The sequence below is a fragment of the Dasypus novemcinctus genome, chromosome 9 (assembly GCF_030445035.2).
Source record: "Dasypus novemcinctus isolate mDasNov1 chromosome 9, mDasNov1.1.hap2, whole genome shotgun sequence".
NCBI classification, from domain to species: Eukaryota; Metazoa; Chordata; class Mammalia; order Cingulata; family Dasypodidae; genus Dasypus; species Dasypus novemcinctus.
The window spans coordinates 88,623,289-88,644,820 of NC_080681.1; the positions used below are offsets into that span (position 1 = coordinate 88,623,289).

At 51.5% G+C, this 21,532-nt stretch overlaps 1 protein-coding gene and 1 non-coding gene across 2 annotated transcripts; both read left to right on the forward strand.

The window, feature by feature from the left end:
* The first annotated feature begins 866 nt into the window (after positions 1-866).
* PTCH2 (patched 2) lies at positions 867-16,760 on the forward strand. The gene is made up of 22 exons (XM_058303696.2): positions 867-1,264; positions 1,855-2,047; positions 8,063-8,252; positions 8,352-8,421; positions 8,609-8,700; positions 9,386-9,581; positions 10,178-10,299; positions 10,445-10,592; positions 10,675-10,806; positions 10,894-11,049; positions 11,135-11,227; positions 11,565-11,690; positions 11,785-11,903; positions 12,026-12,374; positions 12,498-12,810; positions 12,906-13,048; positions 13,155-13,335; positions 13,449-13,729; positions 13,842-13,979; positions 15,173-15,315; positions 15,402-15,501; positions 15,920-16,760. The coding sequence occupies exons 1-22, from the start codon at positions 1,193-1,195 to the stop codon at positions 16,181-16,183; spliced, it is 3,621 nt and encodes a 1,206-aa protein (XP_058159679.1). The 5' UTR covers positions 867-1,192; the 3' UTR covers positions 16,184-16,760.
* Positions 16,761-20,909: 4,149 nt separating this feature from the next.
* On the forward strand, positions 20,910-21,023 carry LOC111764811 (U5 spliceosomal RNA). Its single transcript, XR_002797326.2, has one exon. It is a non-coding gene; the product is annotated as a U5 spliceosomal RNA (small nuclear RNA).
* The last annotated feature ends 509 nt before the right edge of the window (positions 21,024-21,532 follow it).

Genomic DNA, 21,532 nt, shown 5'->3' on the forward strand with positions numbered 1-21,532 from the left:
AGATGAGATAATTGAGCAAAATTTAATAGGGGGACTCTTGCCTCTATTATTCCCTGTTTCCAGTCCCTTCTTCCCTGGTTCCTGTAACTCTCAATGATTCACTCAATGAGGAATTATTGGGCACCTACTTACTGTCTAGTGAGGGAGGCAGAAGTGTAAACAAATAGATTATTGGGTCATAAATGCAAGAATAAATGTATAAACAGTGTTATAATGAGCTCAAAGAAGCAACTAGCTGCCAGGAGGTGACATAAAGAAGAGGTGACATAAAGTTCAGTTTTGAAGACTGTCTGCCAGACAAAAGGGCCACAACATGTACAAGGGCAGGAGAGCATGGAACAACATGATGTGTTTAGGAACATTGGGTAGGTATGAGGGAACTATAGGAGAGAAGGCTGCAGTTGGATCACGTAGTAAGTACCCTGTGATCCTTGGGCTTTGTGCTGACCTAAGGTACCATCAGCCTTACATTTCAGAGGTGACTGGCCGCAGGAGAGAGAGGACTGAAGGGGACAAGAGTGGAGGGAGAGAAGGATAAAGAAAAGCCTTCGGGTCTCGCCTAGGTTGAGAAATAACAGTGTGGCCCTAACGGAGCTGACAGACCCCTTTTCTCAGCGTCGGTCAGACTTAAAGCTTGGCCTGCGCCAGTGCCTTTCCAGGACCTCGCTGCCTGCTCCAGGAGGGCGCCGCGGGTGGGCGGGGCCAGAAGAGGGGTGGCCCTGCCTGGGTGGTCTTCCGCCCCGCCCCCCGCGGCGCCGTTGCCTAGCAGCGGCTCGGGCCGCGCGGCTCCCGGTAATTTGCCGGCGCCTCAGCCAATGGGAGTGCGCCGCCCCAGCCCGCTCTCTTTTCCTCGAGCTCCGGCCGCTTCCTCTACACAGCAGTCACCACCTCTAGCCGCGTGGGTGGGGCGCTCTGCCTGAAGACCCTTTCCTCCTTCGGCTGCAGCGGCCCACGATACGACGAGGGGGCGACCCCCGGCGCAGCGGGCCCACTGGCACCGCCCTGCACTCCCTTTTACGGCCACCGCTGCGCACCCACGCCCCCACAGACTCCCCAGCGCCCGCGCCCTCGCAGCCCCACTGAGGCCCGGCGCGAGGCCCTGCGGCGCAGGGGACCAGGAGAGCACGTCCGCCTTATGGAGGCACCCAGATAACGCGGGTTGGGGGCGCCTGCGCCCCCCGCCCCCGCCAGCATGGCTCGGCCGCCGCCTCTTGGGGAGCTGCCACCCGGCTACACACCCCCAGTTCGGTCCGCAGCACCCCAGGTGAGTGGCGGGAAAGCCAGAAGAAGGGAGATTGGGAACCAAGTCTGGAGCCCCCAGGTCTGTCACTCGGGTCTCTTTAAGGTGTAATGTCTTGGGGAGCGGGTGGAGCTCGGTGGCTGAGCGCCTGCTTCCCATGTACGAGGCCCGGTTCAATCTCCGGTTCTTGAAAAAAAAAAAAGTAATGTCTCTAAGTGCCGAGTGTTCCTGGGTATCTGCGTCTGCAGACAGGTGAAAGAGCACATAGTGTGTGTGGTGTGAAAGTTTGTACGTGTCTGTCTGCTTGGCCTATGGCCAGTGAGAGTGAGCATGTCTGTGGGTTGCCTCCACTTGGGAACAGGTATGTATATAGCTATCCTACTCTCTGAAAAGAGGTCTGTGCCTCCCTCAGGTGTGTGTTTTGAGGGGTGAAATTCTAAATCTTTTCTTAGGTTTGGGCCAGTGTCCATTTTGTACCAATGTCTGTTTAGGTGCCCCCAGATTTACATCCAGAAATCAAGAACCTAGGGCACTGCTTGGCACAGGGTGTATAGGGAGAGAAGGGAATAATTTTATGCAGTAATGCCTGGCTAACCCTTCTTTTTCCATCCCAGATCCTACCTGGGAACCTGAGGTCTCCACTGTGGCTTCGTGCTTACTTCCAGGGCCTGCTCTTCTCTCTGGGCTGTGGGATCCAGAGACACTGTGGCAAAGTGCTCTTCCTAGGGCTGTTGGCTTTTGGGGCTCTGGCACTGGGTCTCCGTATGGCCATCATTGAGACAGACCTGGAGCAGCTCTGGGTAGAAGGTGAGTCATGAGCACTGACCAGTGGCTGGGGAATGATGAGTCCAAGACAAGAACAGACTAAAAAGCTGGTTCCTGAGTCCTGGTAGGCCTGGCCTTGGGTCTGGAGGGGCACCTGCTAGGCAGAGCCTGTGTGCCTGGGTATCTGGGAGCACTGCTTCCTCCTACACCCATAAATGGACATCTGCAGTTGAAGTCCTGTGAATAGATGATAGGCTATTATCTGTCATTATGTGTGTATGCATGTTTATTTAACATTTATTGTCAATCTTTACATGTTTTTTTGTTTTTTGATATTGTTGTTTTTAGGGACTGGGGATTGAACCCAGGACCTCATATGTGGGAAGCCATGCTCAACCGTAGAGCCACATCAGTTTCCCTGGGTTTTTTGGTTTGTTTTGCTTGTTTGTTTTTTCAGGAGGTACTCGGAACTGAACCTGGGACTCCCATGTGAGAGGTGGGCACTCAACTGCTTGAGTCACATCTGCTCTCTATATGTATTTTTGAGAGCTCAGCAAGGTTTACAAAGGCAAATAAAACAAAGCCTTCTTTTAGTAAGTTATACTATAGCTAGGAAAAAACAATTTGTACTGGGGTAACTACAGCAGAATAACAAGGCAGGAAGAGATAACTTCTGTTGAGGAGAAACAGAAAAGTTAGAACTGGAAGGCTGGAGAAAGTGAGTAAATCATCTGACCAGTCCTCTGTGGAGCAGTCCCACATACCTGTGCTCTCTCTGATCATTTAGTGGAAAAGCAACACAGGACCTGAGTTTTGAGGCAATACCCAGGAGCAGATGGGATCAAATCCTCACTTCCTAATGGAAGCATAAGATAAAAATGATTTCTTATTAATAATTTCAGCATGTCTCTCCTCTTTCCCAAATCCTGGCTTCAGGTGACAGCCCTTTAACAGAGTTGAACTCCCCTCTGTTCTTCCTTGGGAAATTTGGATTGTGCACCCCCATGCCTCCCCAGCTCTGGCCCATACCCAAAGGCTGGGCCCAGGTTGGAGTCTCACACCCTTGAGTTATTTAAAATGCTGGCAAGTCCTAGGATCCAGAGCAGATGTTTCTTGGAGCCTGTCTGCCTGCCTGCCTGCCTGTTGGGCTCCCACACCCCATCCCCACCCTACCCTCAGCCCTCTGTAGACTCTCACAGACATGCAAGTACTAAGCCAGCCCTGGGGTTCAGAGCAGATGTTTCTCTCTGCCTGCCTGCCCCCAGCCCCAGGACACACATGTGCAAACACGCATATACACACTCCCACACCACTGCTGCCTGGGTGGTCCCAAATGACTATTGGATCTCCTTCCACATTAGAGGCAGAAGCCTCCCTCCCCTTCTTCCTTCTTCACTCCCCAGATTTTCCCCTTCTGAACACTGCTTGAACCTCTGTGCTTCCTCATCCTCTCTCCTATACTCCAGCAGAGGACAGGCTGGACCTACCAGATTTTTGCTGTTGTTTTAGAAGAGGATGTTGTAAGAGAGTAGTAGCCAATTCTTAGACTTTTTAAAAAATTTATTTCATATTCTCTCTACCCCTGCAGTGGCTAGAGCTGGGGGGTGAGTTAAAAGCAGTGATCTATCTTGACCTGATCTTTTCTCTGTAGCTGAGGCTTCTCTGCACTGCCGAAGGCAGTGAGGAGCAGATTGAGGTGAGGACTGAAAGACATTCTCCATTCCTTTCCCGATTTTGCTAATACGGAAAGCAGAGAGAGAAAAAAAAAAAAAAACCCAGACGTTGTTTATTAGATTTCAGTGTCTTCCCCTGCTTTGCCATGATGGAGACTAGGAATGTGGCTTATGGCCTTTCCAGATCAACTTTAAAGCTAAAGGACTTAGAGGTGGATTGTTTTCTAAAGGGAAAATCAGAATATATTGCCAAACTATACAGGAACAGTGATAGTGACTCTTTGAAATTGGAATTCTCCCCAGACATATGAACCATACAGCTATTCTATTTAGGAGGCAGAGGATGACCACATATCTGTTGGTGGGATCATCCACTATCCACTCAAATACCCAAGGCAAAAAACCTTGGGACGGCCTCATTTATCGTCTTGTTCACTAATTGGCTAATAAGCCTATAAATTCTTCCTTCTTAACACTTCCCTCACTGCAGAACCATCCTCTCCAACCTCACAGCCGCTGCTCTAGTGGGGCCTCTTTCAGTCTCTGGCAGTATACTCCTGATGGTATCATTTAGATTGTTTTTAGCCACATGAAAAAGAAAGGAAAGGAAGGAAGAGGTTGGATTTCTTATCACCTATAACAAGAAGTCTGACAGTAGAGCACTTAAAGGATGGTTAATTCAGCAACCCAAAGATACTAGCAAAGACCCAGGTTCTTTCTGTCTTGCTTCTCTGCCATCTTCTGTATGTTGGGCTTTTGTTATCAGGACTTACCACCACATTGTCCCAAGGTGGCTGCTGCAAGAGCAAGAAAGGGAAACCATCCCTGTCTTGTGGCCCTTTTTTGAAAGTGAGGAAAATTTTACCAGAAGGCCCTTGTCCTTTGGTCTCTTTGACAGGAACTGTGTAGCATCTTTTGCCTAAAACCTGCACTTGGCAGAGGTGATGGAATTACCATGATTGGCTTCTTAGACTAATCAAGTTTCACCTCCTGAGGATGGAGAGGAACCCATCCACCCTGAATCACAAGACCATCCAGAGGATGGTTAGCAAAATCAGCGTCTGTTAGAAAAAAAAAGGAAGGAGGTGTTGAACCATCTTCAGTCAAATCCGCCTCCACACTGCCCCCCCGTGGTGCATCTAAATCTCACTACTTCAGTCCCCTGCTTAGAGCCTTTCCACCACTTTTTCACAGGTTCTATTGTGTATTAGCCAGAGCTCTTTAGGGAAACAGAACCAACAGGAGATATCTGTAAATAGTATGAGATTTTATAAAATTGTCTCATACAACCGTGGGGATGCACAAGACCAAATTCCATAGGGCAGGCTGCAAACCAGGGACTCAGATAAGGTCCTGCTTCAATTTCCCAGGAGACGCTGGCTAACTTAAGTAAAGATGAAGATTCTCTCTCTGAATGCTGAAATCACTTCTCCTTTAAAGGCCTTCAGTTAATTGGATGAGATGTCACTCATTGCTAATTGCAGTCTCCTTGGCTGATTGTAGATGTAACTAGCCTTCTATGCAATCAACTCACTGATGATAAAAGTCCATGAAATGTCCTTGTATTACAATTAGCCCAGGGCTTGCTTGGCCAAACAGTTGGACACCATTACCTGACCAAGTTGACACATTAGCCTAAACATCACATATGGAGTATCCAGAATCAAGTCCAAGCTCCTTAGCACACAGTAGGTCCTCTGGAATCTAGCTCTCAATTGTTTCTCCAGTATTGTCCCTGGCTTCTCCCTTACTCTTAACAGTCTAGCAACCTGCACCTCTGAAAGTTCCCTACACACACTTGGTCCAGAACTCCTTTTCATGACTTCTTCCCCTGGCCTAGTCATTGAAAGCGATTTTCGACTTGACTCCAGAATACATTGCTAGGTGATGAAAAAGTCAGGTCATGTCGTACCTCTGCTCCAAACCTGTCGTGGCTCCCATTTCAGTCAGAGAAAGCCTGAGTCCCTACAATAGCTTACAGCCCTTACATGTAAAGTATCTGTAAGTATATGAACACTTCTGAGGATCTTGATACATATTGCAATAATGCTTTCCCCCCAAAATTATACCAAAGCACACTCCCATCATAGATTAGAGTCACTCCTGTAAACCAGCAATGGGTGTTATTTTTTAATCTTTTCTAATTTGTTGATGGTAATTTATTGCTGTTTTAACTTGCAGTTTTAAGATTATAAATTGAATATTTTTCCATGATGATTAACCAGTTATATTTTCTTTTTTGTAGAGGCACAAAGGTTTTTAACAAATACAATTGATTTTGATGTCTCTTTCTCCTGTTCTTCCATTTCCTCCCCACTTTTTCCCTCTAGTTCTTTCTCATTCTTCCATTACATCATTTCTCTCCCAGCAACTATTGAATAACTCCCTATCTGTGCCTCGTACATAACATGCAGTCTCCTAAATACTTTGCCTGTATTGATTCTAACCCTACAATTAGAATTAGAATCCTACAACTTAGGCATTGTCCTCATTTTGTAGGTGAGGAAACTGAGGTCCCGAAGTAATTTGCCAAGGTACAGATAAGTATCAGAGCTCAAAGCCAGTCTGTGCTCTACCCTACACACAGTGTGTCTTCTTCCCTGCACAATACATCCCAGCTCAGGGTCCTCCTATCTGTCACCACCATTGTCAGCCAAGGTTTGTCTTTTTCTTTTCCCTGTTTTTTCTCCGAGGATTCTCTATTCTCTGATTTTGAATTTAAATTGTCAGTGTTTTTTTCTCTTGCTATCATATTATCTCTCTCTGGGTTCCTTTCTTCTCCCATACCTCCTTCCCCTCAGCAAGTTCACTTACTTTGGGCAGCTTCTCTCTGCCCTCCCCTCCTTTCCCTCTATGTGGCAGCCCTCTGGTCTAAGCCTGGTGAAATAAACACCACAGTAAGGCTTGCAAGAGCAGTAGAGGGAATAGTAGAATAGGTGGAATTTGACAGTAGAGGGGGCAAAATGACTGTGTGAGACTATTCTTGAGGGGAGGGCCAGAAATGTGATTTGGGGGTGGGAGGCAGGTTGTGAGCATGTAGGTAAATCTCTCTTGGGCGAATTACCAAAGGTTGAGGCATAAGGAGACTTTGTGAATTTGAGAAAGATATTGGGGAGCACGATGGTCCAAGATAGGGCTGGAATCTCAGAGAAGCAGGACATGTAGGCCCAGGGGCTGGCAGTGACCAATAGGAAGAGGGCCCCAGAGAGGTGGAAGCAGAACTGGGTCTGAGTTCACAAAGCCTTCAAGGGCGAGCTTGGCTCTGGTCCTCACCCTCCTCCAAACTACAGAAAGGTCCTATCCGCTCACAGCGTCCCCGCCTCCTCCAGGCCCCTGTTGTAGAGCATGGCTCTGCACCCTGTACAATGCCAGACTTGAGGAAGGATAAGATTGACAAGACTAAGGCCCAGTTGTGGGGCTTCCCGAAAGCTGGGCAGCGAGGCTGGGGAAAGGGAACCGGAGCCCTCCTGCCCCTTGGCCCATGTTGAATTCACGCCTGCCAGGAAAGATGAGGTGATTCCATGTCCTTCTTGCCTGAGTGGAAACAATATATTGATAGCATCACAATGGATAGACTGATTCTCCACCTCTCCAGTGCCACCACAGAACCCATTGTTACCAGCACACCCATCCCTACCTTCTTTCCAAAGCAGTTTGCAAAAAGATGTATATGGATATAAATCACTGGCTAGGGCAACCTGACCTAGGAACCAGCTGCAGCCCTAGATCTTTCCTTTTAGGAAATCCTCCCAGTGACAGCCTCTAGAGTGGCTCCCTTCTTCCCTCCCTGTCCTCCCCACCAGACCAAAGAGAGACTCCCTTCCCAGTATACCCCCATAATCCCAGCCCTGGCCCAGCTCCTGCCGAGCTCTCATTTTTAAATCATATGTCAAAAAAAAAAAAAATATATATATATATATATATATATAGAGAGAGAGAGAGAGAGAGAATTTTATTTATATATATATATAATTTTCTGTTTCATTTAAAATGAGGTCTGAGTTTAAATACTTGAACTGTAAAAGGATAATACCTCTCTACAAGGGCTGAGAGGATTACCTGGGATCTCTGGAAAGACAAAAAAAAAATATCATATGTCCCAAATCCAGCTAGTGTGGTTCATGCTTAAATCCTAGGCCCACACAAGAAATTCACAGAGCCACAGGTGGGGTCTCTTCCTGGCAGTTCAAATTTCAAGCAGAGGAGCCAAGTCTGGGGAGACTGACTTGAGCCGTCACAGGGCCATCAGGAGAAGTCAGGCTTCTCTCGGCAGCCCTTATCCCACTTGGAGGCCTCAGTGAGTTCGGATCCCACTTCCCCAGAGCTCCAATCCACTGACCCACCCAGGCTCCTTCCCCACAGCTTTCTCTCCTGTCTCTGGCAGCAGGCAGCCAGGTGAGCCAGGAGCTGCACTACACCAAGGAGAAGCTGGGCGAGGAGGCTGCCTACACCTCCCAGATGTTGATTCAGACTGCTCGGCAGGAGGGGGAGAACATCCTCACGCCTGAGGCTCTTGGCCTCCACCTCCAGGCAGCCCTCGCTGCCAGTAAAGTGCAAGTATCACTCTACGGAAAGTGAGTCTGGCTGAGCCTCTGAGCAGCTGAGGGTGAGGCATGCCATGGCAGGGCAGGAGTGGGAATCCTCTGCTGATCCCATGTCCCTGGCTTTTCCAGGTCCTGGGATTTGAACAAAATCTGCTACAAGTCAGGAGTTCCCCTCATTGAAAATGGGATGATAGAGCGGGTGAGTAACCTTCAGTGTTCCATGAGACTGGGTAGAGGCAAAACCCTTTTTCCAGTGGAGGAGGGCTCAGAGAGGCTCTGGGAGACTAAGTGTCGGGTGGGGGCCACTGCAGAGAGCATCCAACAAAAGTCCTGGGGAAAGGTCCCCTCTGAGGACAGGACTGATGTTGCTTGGGGTGTCCCGGCAGATGATTGAGAAGCTGTTTCCATGTGTGATCCTCACACCCCTCGACTGCTTCTGGGAGGGAGCCAAACTCCAAGGGGGCTCTGCCTACTTGCCGTGAGTGCTGCCACACCTGCTCCTGGGCCCTGCTTCATCTCCTGCCGGGAGTAAAGATGATAGTCAAAACCATACCAAGGAGGGGGAAGGGGAGAGAAATAAATTTTTTTTTAAATCTTTAAAAAAAAAAAAAAACATACCAAGGTTGTAGTTACCTTCCAGGCCAGGCTCAGAGCATTGCCTCGTCTAGGCTCTATCCACATCCCCTTTCTCCTCACCTCCTAGGAAAGGAAGACCTGTCTTATTTAGTCTAAACAAAACCACAAAGATCTGTTAAAGTCTGAGCAAAGGACAAAAAAAGTTCCCCAGAAAAAGCCTCTGCAGGGGCTGTTGGCTTGGGATCAGCTAAGCTGTTGCCCAAGCCAGAAGGAAAACCTGTTACAGGCGGGTGTCATATAGTTATGTGTTAGAACCCAGAGCTTTTCTGGGTTCTTTCTATTAAGTACCATCTGTTCTGCTGTCCAGCTCAGCCCCTTGTGTCCAGCCACAGCTCACTTCAGCAACCTAGTTGGGCTCATGTAGCCCAGGAGCTCTGGGTGCTGAGCCTTACACAACCCTCCATATGCTGGAGAGAGACAAATGAGCAGCTAGGAGAAGGGTGGGGTACAGCATGGACCTTCATAGCCACAGCACAGAGGGTGGGAACTGAGCCCAGATCCTCACTAACCACGGGCTGTATCCCCAGGGGACGACCCGACATCCAGTGGACCAACCTGGATCCAGAGCAGTTGCTGCAGGAACTGGGCCCCTTTACCTCCCTGGAGGGCTTCCAGGAACTGCTAGACAAAGCGCAGGTGGGCCAGGCCTATGTGGGCCGACCCTGTCTGCACCCCGACGACCTCCACTGTCCGCCTAGTGCCCCCAATCATCACAGCAGGCAGGTGGGTTCCAGCCAGGTCTGCCCAGGAAAAACTGTTTTCCTTCCTTTTCCCTTCCTCAGGTGTTCTCTATTCTAGGAGAAAGAAGATTGTTCTCTGTGTTCTGCCCCTTGTTTCCTGGACACTATTACCCCACCCCAATTGTGCCAGACACCTAGAGGTTATTCCCATTCAGTTCCCCTAAGGAGCCCTCAAGTGGCTGGGCAATCTCTTCTCCCTTCTCTAAGTCCAGACAAGGCTAGACTTGTTCAAAATAAACCTGTACAGGGAAACAAAGACCAAATTAGCTTAGCACTAATATCATTTCCCAAGTGTCCCTGTGACCCTGTGAATGTGGTACTTTTTCCAAAACCCACCCAAGTTATGCCAGCTCCTCCCAGCAGCCTATGTCTGGGGTTCTGCTCCCTCTTGTGGCCTCCTCTCTATAAGACAATAGCTGTTTGCTCACACAGAATAGGCAAGGGGCTCAGGAAAATGGTGGTTTATACTTCAGCCTACAGAGACTGTGGCAGGCATGGTTCTTGGTATTAGAAGCCCAGGGACATCTGCTTATCCACAGCAGGGCCTTGAGTAGGACACCCCTCCCCTGTCTCCTCCAGGCTCCCAATGTGGCTCAGGAGCTGAGCGGGGGCTGCCACGGCTTCTCCCACAAGTTCATGCACTGGCAGGAGGAATTGCTGTTGGGAGGCATGGTCAGAGACTCCCAAGGACAGCTGCTGAGGTAGGGCCTTCCCTGGGAGATGGTGAGGGACCCCAGGCATGGGACTCTACCTCAGATGCCAAGCAGCCCTGGCAAGCCCTCTGCACCCCCTCCCCAGTTAGAGGGCCATACCTCTGTTACCTAATTTCCCTACATCCCCCACTAGGGCAGAGGCCCTGCAGAGCACCTTCCTGCTGATGAGTCCTCGGCAGTTGTATGAGCATTTCCGGGGTGACTACCAGACGCATGACATCGGCTGGAATGAGTTGCAGGCTGGCACAGTACTGCAGGCCTGGCAGCGGCGTTTTGTTCAGGTCAGTGTGGACAAGGAGCCTGGCAGGGTGCCCTAAGGCCGCTCCCGGCTCCCACCCCCTCAGATCCACTCTGTGTCTCCAGCTGGCCCAGGAGGCCCTGCCTGAGAACGCATCCCAGCAGATCCACGCCTTCTCCTCCACCACCCTGGATGACATCCTGCGTGCCTTCTCTGAAGTCAGTGCTGCCCGTGTGGTGGGAGGCTACCTGCTCATGGTGGGTCCTGCCCTGGCACCTCGCTCCGCCTCCAGCCAGTATCCATGCTGGGGACCCCTGTCCAAGACACACCCTCTCTCCCCACAGCTGGCCTATGCCTGCGTGACCATGCTGCGGTGGGACTGTGCCCAGTCCCAGGGTGCTGTGGGCCTGGCTGGGGTGCTGCTGGTGGCTCTGGCAGTGGCCTCAGGCCTTGGGCTCTGCGCACTGCTCGGCATCAACTTCAATGCTGCCACCACCCAGGTACACCAGGGCTTCAGGGCACCCTTGGGTGTCAACAAGCCAGGCTGCACAGTTCCTCCAGTTGCCCTCCGCTCTGCCCCTCCAGGTACTCCCCTTCTTGGCTCTGGGCATTGGTGTGGATGACATATTCCTGCTCGCGCATGCCTTCACAGAGGCTCCGCCTGGCACCGCTCTCCAGGTAGGCCCCTTCCTCCAGCCTCGTCTCATGTGAGGCAATTCAGCACAGTTGTTCAGATCCTTATGGTTCAAGGGACCTTGGGCTGGGGATTAACCTCTAAGCCTCAGTTTCCTCATCTGTAAAAGGGGGTGATAACAGTGCTGGTGCTTGTGTCATAACAGTTGTTGGGAGGATACAGTGAGATAATCCAGGTCAAGTGCTCAGAACAGTGCATGACATGGTGCTCAGTCAGCATTAGCTGCTGTGGAATTATTGTCCCGCCTCTGCCATCCCAAGTTCCTGAGCCTCCCCATCACCCCACCCTGAAAGCCCACGCCACGCCCCCCCATCCTGGCAGGAGCGCACAGGCGAGTGCCTGCAACGCACAGGCACCAGTGTGGCTCTCACGTCCATCAGCAACATGGTTGCCTTCTTCATGGCCGCCCTCGTTCCCATCCCTGCACTGCGGGCCTTCTCCCTGCAGGTGAGGCCTCGTGCACGGGGCCGGGCTCCAGGTGGGGTATGGAGCTGGGGGCAAGCTTCATCCAGCCTTTGTGCCCCTCCTGTCCATCCCCCAGGCTGCCATAGTGGTTGGCTGCAATTTTGCAGCTGTGATGCTTGTCTTCCCAGCCATCCTAAGCCTGGACCTGCACCGGCGCCACTGCCAGCGCCTTGATGTGCTCTGCTGCTTCTCTAGGTACCATCCCTGCACCCAACCCCCACCTCATTAGGCCTTCCTTCCTTGACCCCACATCCGACCATCCCCTCACCAGCATTTCAAGGCATAGATGTTTCATCCACTCTTTCTGCCTCTTCCAGCCCCTGCTCTGCCCAAGTGATTCAGATTCTGCCCCAGGAGCTGGGGGACAGGACAGTACCTGTGGGCATTGCCCACCTGACTGCCACAGTTCAAGCCTTTACCCATTGCGATGCCAGCAGCCAGCATGTGGTCACCATTCTGCCTCCCCAAGCCCACCTGGCACCCCTACCATCTGACCCACTGGGCTCTGAGCTCTTTGGCCCCGGAGGCTCCACACGGGACCTTCTGGGCCAGGAGGAAGGGACAAGGCAGAAGGCAGCCTGCAAATCCCTGCCCTGTAACCGCTGGAATCTTGCCCATTTTGCCCACTATCATTTTGCACCCTTGCTGCTCCATTCACACACCAAGGTAAGGCTCCAGGCCCAGGGAAGATGGGGTGTGGCAGGGCCCCAAGAAGGGCAGAGGGCCACGCCCACCGCTTGAGGCCTGCAGGGGGTCCCTGGGCCCCTGCTTAGCTGCTGTTCTCCACAGGCGGTGGTGCTGGTTCTCTTTGGGGCTCTCCTGGGCCTGAGCCTCTATGGAGCGACCTTGGTGCAGGATGGATTGGCCCTGACAGACGTGGTGCCTCGGGGCACCAAGGAGCATGCCTTCCTGAGCACCCAGCTCAGGTACTTCTCCCTGTACGAGGTGGCCCTGGTGACCCAGGGTGGCTTTGACTACGCCCACTCCCAACGCGCCCTCTTTGATCTGCACCAGCGCTTCAGTTCCCTCAAGGCCGTGCTGCCCCCACCTGCCACCCAGGCACCCCGCACCTGGCTGCACTATTACCGCAATTGGCTTCAGGGTGAGAGGCGAGGAGGCCCACAGAAAGGGATGCTGCAGGGAGGGGTCCCCTGGGGCCACAGGCTGACTGTACCTTCTCCTGTTCTCTCCCCACAGGAATCCAGGCTGCATTTGACCAGGACTGGGCTGCTGGGCGCATCACCCTCCACTCGTACCGCAATGGCTCTGAGGATGGAGCTCTGGCCTACAAGCTGCTCATCCAGACCGGGGATGCTCAGGAGCCTCTGGATTTCAGCCAGGTTGGGAGAGGGCTAAAATAATCAAGGAGCACAGAGGGGCTCCCGGCCTCCTGGGCCCAGGCCACCTGGGGCCTGCAGCCGTCTTCAGCCCCCTCTGCCTCTGCAGCTAACCACGAGGAAGCTGGTGGACAAGGATGGGCTGATTCCGCCAGAGCTCTTCTATGTGGGGCTGACTGTGTGGGTGAGCAGTGACCCCCTGGGTCTGGCAGCTTCGCAGGCCAACTTTTACCCCCCGCCCCCCGAATGGCTGCACGACAAATATGACACCACCGGGGAGAACCTTCGCAGTGAGTCCTGAGAAAGCCCCGGTAGAGCTTTGGCCTCAGCCCACACAGGCCCCTGACCCTGCTCAGCCTGTCCACTGCTGCCCGTGCTCACCCTCCACCTCTCCCCTCCACAGTCCCGGTGGCCCAGCCCCTGGAGTTTGCCCAGTTCCCCTTCCTGCTGCGTGGCCTCCAGAAGACAGAAGACTTTGTGGAGGCTATCGAGGGGGCCCGCGCAGCGTGCATGGAGGCAGGCCAGGCCGGGGTGCGTGCTTACCCCAGCGGTTCGCCCTTCCTCTTCTGGGAGCAGTATCTGGGCCTGCGGCGCTGCTTCCTCCTGGCTGTCTGCATCCTGCTGGTGTGCACTTTCCTCGTCTGTGCCCTGCTGCTGCTCAGTCCCTGGACGGCTGGCCTCATAGTGAGTACTTGTCTGGCTGGGTCCCGGAGACCCAGTGGCACTGCCCCACCCTGCCCTGCCCATCCCATCATCCCTCCTCCCAGGAGCCCCGGGTGAGCCCTGCCCTCCTCAGGTGCTGGTCCTGGCAATGATGACTGTGGAGCTCTTTGGCATCATGGGTTTCCTGGGCATCAAGCTGAGTGCCATCCCCGTGGTGATCCTCGTGGCCTCTGTAGGCATTGGTGTGGAGTTCACCGTCCACGTGGTGCTGGTGAGCAAGGCCCTGGGGCAAGCACGGAGCAGCTGAGTGTTCAGCAGATGCTTACCAGGCACCCACCATGGGCTAGGCACTATTGAAGAACTGGGGGTGTAAGAGCAGTACGACCATCTGCACCTTCAAGGAGCTTATATTCTAGGCGCTAGAGATAGACAGCACACAGGCAGACAAATCAATAAGCAGCCATGTGAGCTGAGAGGAGGGGACTGGATTAAGGACAGAACAGGTGGTGAGAAAATGGGAACCAACAATTCTTGTGAATAGTCTTGCTGAAAGGGGATTGGAAAAATGGGATGATAACTTGAGACAACGTGGGATTAAAGGAGGGATTTTACAAGACAAGTACCAGAATGGCAGAAGGCACGAGCCCCACTCCCTAAAGCCACATGTTCTCTGACAAAGGCAGGAGTGGGAGGGGCGGGGAGGGACCGCAGTCCAGCTCGAGGCGCCCGCACAAACCTGGGCAGGTTCCATAAATAGCTCCCTTCTTTTTCACCCCCAAGTGATGAAACTAGTCCTATTGTTTTTCTGATTATGAGAACTATATATACACCTTGAAAAAGAAGTCATCATGCAGACAAGTACAAAGAAAGAATTAGAAATCCTCTGAAATGCCACCCTGGTAGGTAACTTAGCACTTCGGTGGCCATCTTCCTAGACCAGAGGTTAGCAAACTTTCTCTGAAAGAAACAGGTAGTAAATATATTAGGCTTGGCAGGTCATGGGGTCTCTGTCAGGTCTCTGCCTTGACTTTACCTTTGTAGCCCAAAAGTTGCCATAGACAATGTGTAATTAATGGGTGTGACTGTGTTTTACCAAATCTTTATTTACAGAAACAGCTTAATGCCACTGAATTGTACATTATGGTTAAAATGGAACCTTTTATGTTAGGTATTGTGACACTTAAAGAAAAAAGAAAAGAAAAACTGAAAACTCAGGTGGCGGGTTGTACTTGCTGACCCCTGTTCTAGACACAGTCTCTGAGCTCACTAGACACATGTGTACAGTGTTCCCCACACGGGCTCAGGCATGCTTCCTGGGCGGTTTCCACAAACCCAGTGCCCTTGCCCCTGAAGTCCTCCTGGGGGCCAAGGTATGGGTGAGCCTTGGGGACGTGGATGTGCTGCAGAAGCATGCAGGACCCCAGGTTGGCAGAGTGCAGTTCCAGGACCGCTTTGTTGCCCCAGGGTTTCCTGAGCGCCCAGGGCAGCCGGGACCTGCGGGCCGCCCGGGCCCTGGAGCACACATTTGCCCCTGTGACCGATGGGGCCGTCTCTACATTGCTGGGTCTGCTCATGCTTGCCGGTTCCAACTTTGACTTCATCGTGAGGTACAGCAGGGGAGGGCTGGGGACCAGGAGGGCGGGCCAGCCCCAGCCGTGGGGCCTGCGCAGGCTGACCAGCCCTCCCACTCCAGGTACTTCTTCGTGGTGCTCGCGATACTCACACTCCTGGGCCTCCTCCATGGGCTTGTGCTGCTGCCTGTGCTGCTGTCCATCCTGGGCCCCCCACCAGAGGTGACCACCCCCTCCCATTGTCCCCAGCCCAGTGAGGGGGTGGATACAGGCAAGGGAAGGGACAGAGCCAAGATGGAATGCCCTCAGTGGCCAGCAGATAGAGCTCATCTCGTCGAGAACCTCCCCAGCAGGTGCCTCCAACTGAAGGCAGCAGCTTCTTGCTTTCCCCAGACACCATGCCCCTGTCCCTCAGCCCTCCTGGTTTCTTTAGGACCCTCCTCGGCCTTTAGGGTCCTGAGCAAGGAACATCATTTGCCCCAGGCCACGAGATATTGTCTCTTGTCAGCTCTCACATCCTGCCAAAAAGACCCCCAGCTTCCCAAATCTTGGAAGAGGGGTGGGTAAGGCCCTGGCAAGATGCTGGAGGTGGGTGTGGCCCCAGCAGCCCCTAGGCTCACTGGGACTGGTATCTCCCCAGGTGGTACAGATGTACAAGGAGAGCCCGGAGGTCCCGAGTCCCTTGGCTCCACGAGGAGGACTCAGGTGGAGGATGTCCCCCACCCTACCCCAGAGTTTTGCCAGAGTGACTGCCTCCATGACCGTGACCCTCCACCCACCCCCGCTGCCCGGCGCCTACATCCACCCAGCTTCTGAGGAGCCCACTTGGTCCCCTGCTACTACCCCAGCTGCCAGTGGCTCCAGCAGTCTCAGTTCTAGGGGACCATGTCCAGCCACTGGGTGAAAGGGCAGCTGAAGCACGGAGACTCTGGGCCACATGAAGTCACAGGGAGGCAAGGTGTGCAGTGCTGAATGGAGACTTCATCTCTCCCCTCCCACCCCCGGCCCTGCTGCTGTTTGCTTGCACTCCTATCCCTGACTCAGCCAGCAGCAGATCTCCTAGATATCCATGCAAAACAACTGCCTCTAGGCTGAGAGCAGCGCTGCAGAGCCCCACAGCACCTATTGTGTGTGCGAGTCTGTGTCTGGGTGGGGTGAAAGCCAGTGTGTGCCAATGTACCTGTGCCTTTGCTGGGTTGGGGTGAACATCAGCACTTCAGGCTGCAGTGCAGCCTCGTCCATCCCCCACCCTCACCCCACCCCATGCTACTGCTCTCCCCGCAGCCCAAGCCTGAGAGGTCCTCCAGCACCCTTTGCCAGTCCTGGCCTCCCACTGCTTGGTGACTCCCAGGTAGGCTCTATGCCTCCTGCCGCTTAAATTATTTATACAAAGAGGTTTATTTTTGTAATTTTTATCAATGTTAGCTATGTTGAAAGTTTTATTTTTAAAGAGTAAATAAAATATATTCTATATAAACTCATCTCACGTGACTTTGATGCTTTCTTTCAGAGTTGGGAATTTGAAATTGAAGATTAGACATTGAAGGTTGCTTATGGGGGTCAGGTGGTGTGGTCCTGGGTTTTCTAGTCCTGGGCAGGAAAGCACTCGATTTCTGAGTTTTTGTCACAGAGCTTTGGTTATTTATTCACCTAGTAAGTGAAGGCAATGTTCAGCATTTACTGGTCGTGTACTTGGTAACAGGATCTGAATTAAGTGCTTAGTATACAAAAGTATACAAATTTTTCTGTTATCAAACCCTATAGCATGGCTTTCGGAACCATTATAAGCCAACCCTATCTCCAGCTCCATTCTCATCTCCCACCCTCCAATTTCCAGTGGTACGGGGTGGGGGTGGGGGCAAGGGCAGAGGGGCAAAGCCCGACTGCAACGGGTGGGAAGGGAAGTGGAGGCAGCAGAGGCGGGGGAGATATTTTACGTTTGTGGACTGATTGAAGAGCCAGGGCCCACAGCAACCTCCAAGGCAGAGGCCACTGCAAGTAGGCAGGTGCTGGTACCACCAACACCTTTAGGGGATAAGATGGGGCCACATAGCCAGGTGATGAGATGGGGAAGCTGCCCAGAAATTAAGGTTGTGTTAGCAGCCAGCGAGGCCTCTGGGTTCAAGGTGTGTTCTGTGAAGGCTCAGCCCCATTATACAGAGCCTTGAAGAATCTGGCCACTCCCCTTGGTAGAGAATGAAGCCTCACCCACCTTCCCCACCCAACCTGGGCTCACTCTCAACCGATACACACACACACACTGGGTTCCAGCCACCCATTCACAGGAATGGCCCCACTCCATGAGCACTGTCCCCTCCCACCTGTCAAAGAAAAAACTACACCAGACAATGTGCAACAGGCAGACTTTATTCAAGGTTAAATGCAAGAAAGAAGAGAAATCAGGCCAATGTGTGTGAGAGAAAGAGCAAAACACTAGAGGTCTATCGCTATAGTGAACCAGGGTAGTAAGATAGGGAATCACTATATGGATCAGAACCTGGCAGAGAGTCCACGTGAACATCAATAACCCCCAAGATGGCTGCTGGAAGACCCCCACCTCCAAGATTCGGCCATCCAGAACAAAGACTTCTGGAAGCCAGAGCCCTGGATATTCCCCAAAGACTTTATCATTGGGTCTTCACTGGGGGATTGATAGGTGGGGTAATCAATCAAAACAGCAAATAGCTGGAATCCCTCTCCTGCCATTAGCAAAGGGATGAAATAGTTAATGGTTCAAAAAAGCAGATGCCAAGGCTTGAACACACTCTTTTTTTTTTAAAGATTTATTTATTTGTCTCCTCTTACCTGCCCCCCCCCCATTGTTGTGTGTGCTTCTGTGTCCACTTGTATTCTTGGTGGCACCAGGAATCCGTGTCTCTTTTTGGTTGTGCCATCTTGCTGTGTCAGCTCTCCATGCGTGCAGCACCATTCCTAGGCAGGCTGCACTGCTTTTCTCATGCCAGGCAGGGCTCAATGCGGGGCTCTCTTACGTGGGAGACACCCTGAATGGCACAGCACTCCTTGCACGCCACAGCACAATGCGTGGGCCAGCTCACCACATGGGCCAGGAGGCCCTGGGTTTGAACCCTGGACCTCTCATATGGTAGGCAGATGCTCTTATCAGTTGAGCCACGTCCGTCTCTCGCAATCTATAATGGGGAATTGTAGTATGTTAATCAGCCCACCTGATTACTTTTCAACCCCTTCCTCTCTACCTGGGACCCCTGATCTGTTTTTTTTCTCCCATTTCTCATCCCTCTATACCTGAATAAATTACTGGCCTAACTCACCCAATGTGCTCTTGAAATTCATTTCTGCAGCATAGTCAAGAACCTAAATAAAATCTGGTAACAATAGGGGAAAGAGGGCTCATCTCCCCTAAAGCAGAGGGCTGAGAGTTTGAGGACTGGGATGAGCTAATGGAAGAGGACTGGCGGGGGCCGGCAGTCAGGTGTGTTCAGTACATGCTCTCTCCTGAGTTCACTGTGGAAGCCAGGTGGCACATGGGCTATCTAGATTCTGCATGGACCAAAATGAGAAGGGAGGTCAGGGGCTTAGAGTCGAGGAGGCTGTCTAAAGTTCAGTCAAGCTAAGGAGATATTAAGGTTGCCTTGGTCAGTAACACAATTCGGGGAAGATCTATTCCAGGATCACAGGATTCAGGTAAAAATCAACATTGTCACACCCCACCCACCTCCAAGGACCAGAAAATCATGTTCTTGCCAAAAGTTTAAAAATTTTAGAAGCCTGCTGCTGAATCAAATGCCTAAAATGATTTAAGAGATGGTGTAGCAGTTAGATATTGGATTATGTTTGTGATCTGGCCTGTACCTGGAGTGAATGAGTTATGACTGGGGCTTTGATTGGGCCACGTAATTAGGGTGTTGAGTCCCCACCCACATGATAAAAGGCATGGCAAAGGACAGAGGTGAGAGTTTTTGATTTTGGAGTTTTGATGTTGGAGTTTGATGTTGAAGCTTAAGCTGGAACCCTGGTACATAAGCTCACAGAGGGAAGAGAAGCCAGCCCCAGGAAAAGAGGAAACCTGAGCCCAGGAAGAAGCAAGCCCTGGGAAGAAAGGAGCCTTGAACCCAGAGAGAAGCAAGACCCTGGAGGGGAGGAACCCAGGAAACCTGAACCCTCACAGCCGTCAGCAGCCATCTTGCTCTAACATGTGAAAATAGACCTTGGCGAGGGAAGTAACTTATGCTTTATTGCCTGGTATCTGTAAGCTCCTACCCCAAATAAATACTCTTTTAAAAACCAACCAATTTCTAGTATTTTGCATCAACACCCTTTGGCTGACTACTACAGAAGGCAACTGTTGACTTGGAACCTAGAGAAGAGGGTGCACCCAGCACTGCCCAAGTGCCCAAGGGATGGAGTTGGGTCACTACAAAGAGGGTTTTGGGTGGAGCAGGGAGAGCTCACCAGGCTGGAGTAGTGCAAAAGATGCCAGTCCACTGTGCCACTTATCATCTGAGTGACCTGGGCCAGCTAGTGAACCTCACTGAGCCTCCATGTCTTCTTCTGTGAAATGGGAAGATTAGAGCCTATCTTGTAGGATTCTTTTTTTTTTTTTTTTTCCTTCTTTTTCTCTCAGGATTTTATATGAAATAATTTATAAGTAATGACCTGGCAGCTCATAGGTGCACTCCTTCCTTCCATGCTCTGAATGCCTACTTAGGGAACAACCTTGAGACGTGGAAAGGTGTGCCTGGTGTGGCGGCAGCTCTGGGTAGTCCAGTTCTGGAGACAAGTCCTAGCGCTGCTGGCGCAACAGCTCACCTTGTGGTACTTCTAGACTTGAATCCCTCTGACTTCCACACTCTTGGATGATAAAATCCAAACCACTGATAAAAGCCAAACCTTTCCCAGACCCGATTTGATCTAGCCCTGCCTACCAACCCAGCCTCAGCTCTTTCGACAACAGCGCCCCCGCCAAGCACCCTCACCCCAACACATCCACACTGCTCTCTCTCTGGGCAGGCTGAATTAGCAGTGGTCTTCATCTCCACACTTCTGAATATGCCGTTCCCCTACCTAGAACACCTTCCCGCCTCCCCTTGACCTAACTTCGGATAATCCTTCAAGATAAATTGGGTGCCATCTCCTCCAGGAAGGGCGCTGAATGCCTCCTTTGTGGTCTCACTGGCCCTCAGCGTCAGTGCTCGACCGTTGCCACTCCTAGCAGCTCCCTGAGGGTATGGAATGGCAGGACTGAACCTTAACAACTGGGGCTAACATTTAACAATTCCAGGCCGCTTTACGGATTCGGTACCCACCGCGGGCGAGAAGGGCCCACGCGCCTTCAGGAAAACGCTAAGGATTCCCTTGCCTGAGAAGAGGGCGGGAGAGCAGCGCGGCCCAGAAGCCCCGCCCAGCCCCGCCCCTTACGCTGCAAAGGCCCGGCCCCCTTCATTTGCGTACCCAAGGTGCACCTCGAAAAGACGACCTACTTGAGTTCCAATCCCCGGGTGTGTCTCCACTATTGTGAGGGCAGAATGGTGTAAGCTTGTGTGGATTGTAGAAAATACGTGCAGGTAGCGCGTGCCTCTCAGTCCTCGAACAGCCATAAGTGTATTAAATGTTATGTCTCTAGAAGTTTGGAAGGGGATGGCGTCGAGTGGGCTTTGGTTCTTTTCAGATTGTGTAAGTCTTTTGTGTTTTACCAAAGAGTACTGTGGAGAGAGAGAGTTAACAAATCTTTAACGAGTTTTTTGAGGCCTAGTTTTAATGAGGCTCATTATAAGTACTTAAAAACACGTGTAAGTTTTGTGATTCTTTTAGATTTACAATGAGGAGGAGAAGTAGAACTCAGTGCTGTTGGGGATTTTTTCTTTAGTTTTGTTTCTTGTTCTTCTGTTGTTTTCATCTATTATGGTTGTTTTATCTGGGAATGAGAAATGTACTGAGGTCCTTCGCTTTAGATATATCAAGAACGGATTACAACAGCTTTTGTTTTTATCTGCTCCTCTAGTCCATCACCACAGATGGATCCACTAGCAGTTTGCTGGATCCATTTGTTGCTGTTTTTTCCATTTAACTCTGAATATTAAGTAGTTTTCTTTCCTCGTGAAACAATGTTCTTTTTCCTGTGGGCTTAATTTTTTAATGAGGCTACACACTAAAAATGTAATATAATCCCACATAATATTTAATCTCAGATTGTGAGACATGCCATGCAGAAAAAGTACTAGGATAGAATGGACAGGGTCTACTGAATGTTGAGTGTCCCTGAGTCTTAGTCCTA

What these genes read in the sequence shown, in the direction of transcription:
- PTCH2 (XM_058303696.2), top strand. Translation starts at nt 1,193, where the DNA reads ATGGCTCGGCCGCCGCCTCTTGGGGAGCTGCCACCCGGCTACACACCC. An exon ending in TCAATGCTGCCACCACCCAG is followed by an intron (nt 11,050 to 11,134) that starts GTACACCAGGGC and finishes CTGCCCCTCCAG; the next exon opens with GTACTCCCCTTCTTGGCTCT. An exon ending in TGCGGGCCTTCTCCCTGCAG is followed by an intron (nt 11,691 to 11,784) that starts GTGAGGCCTCGT and finishes TCCATCCCCCAG; the next exon opens with GCTGCCATAGTGGTTGGCTG.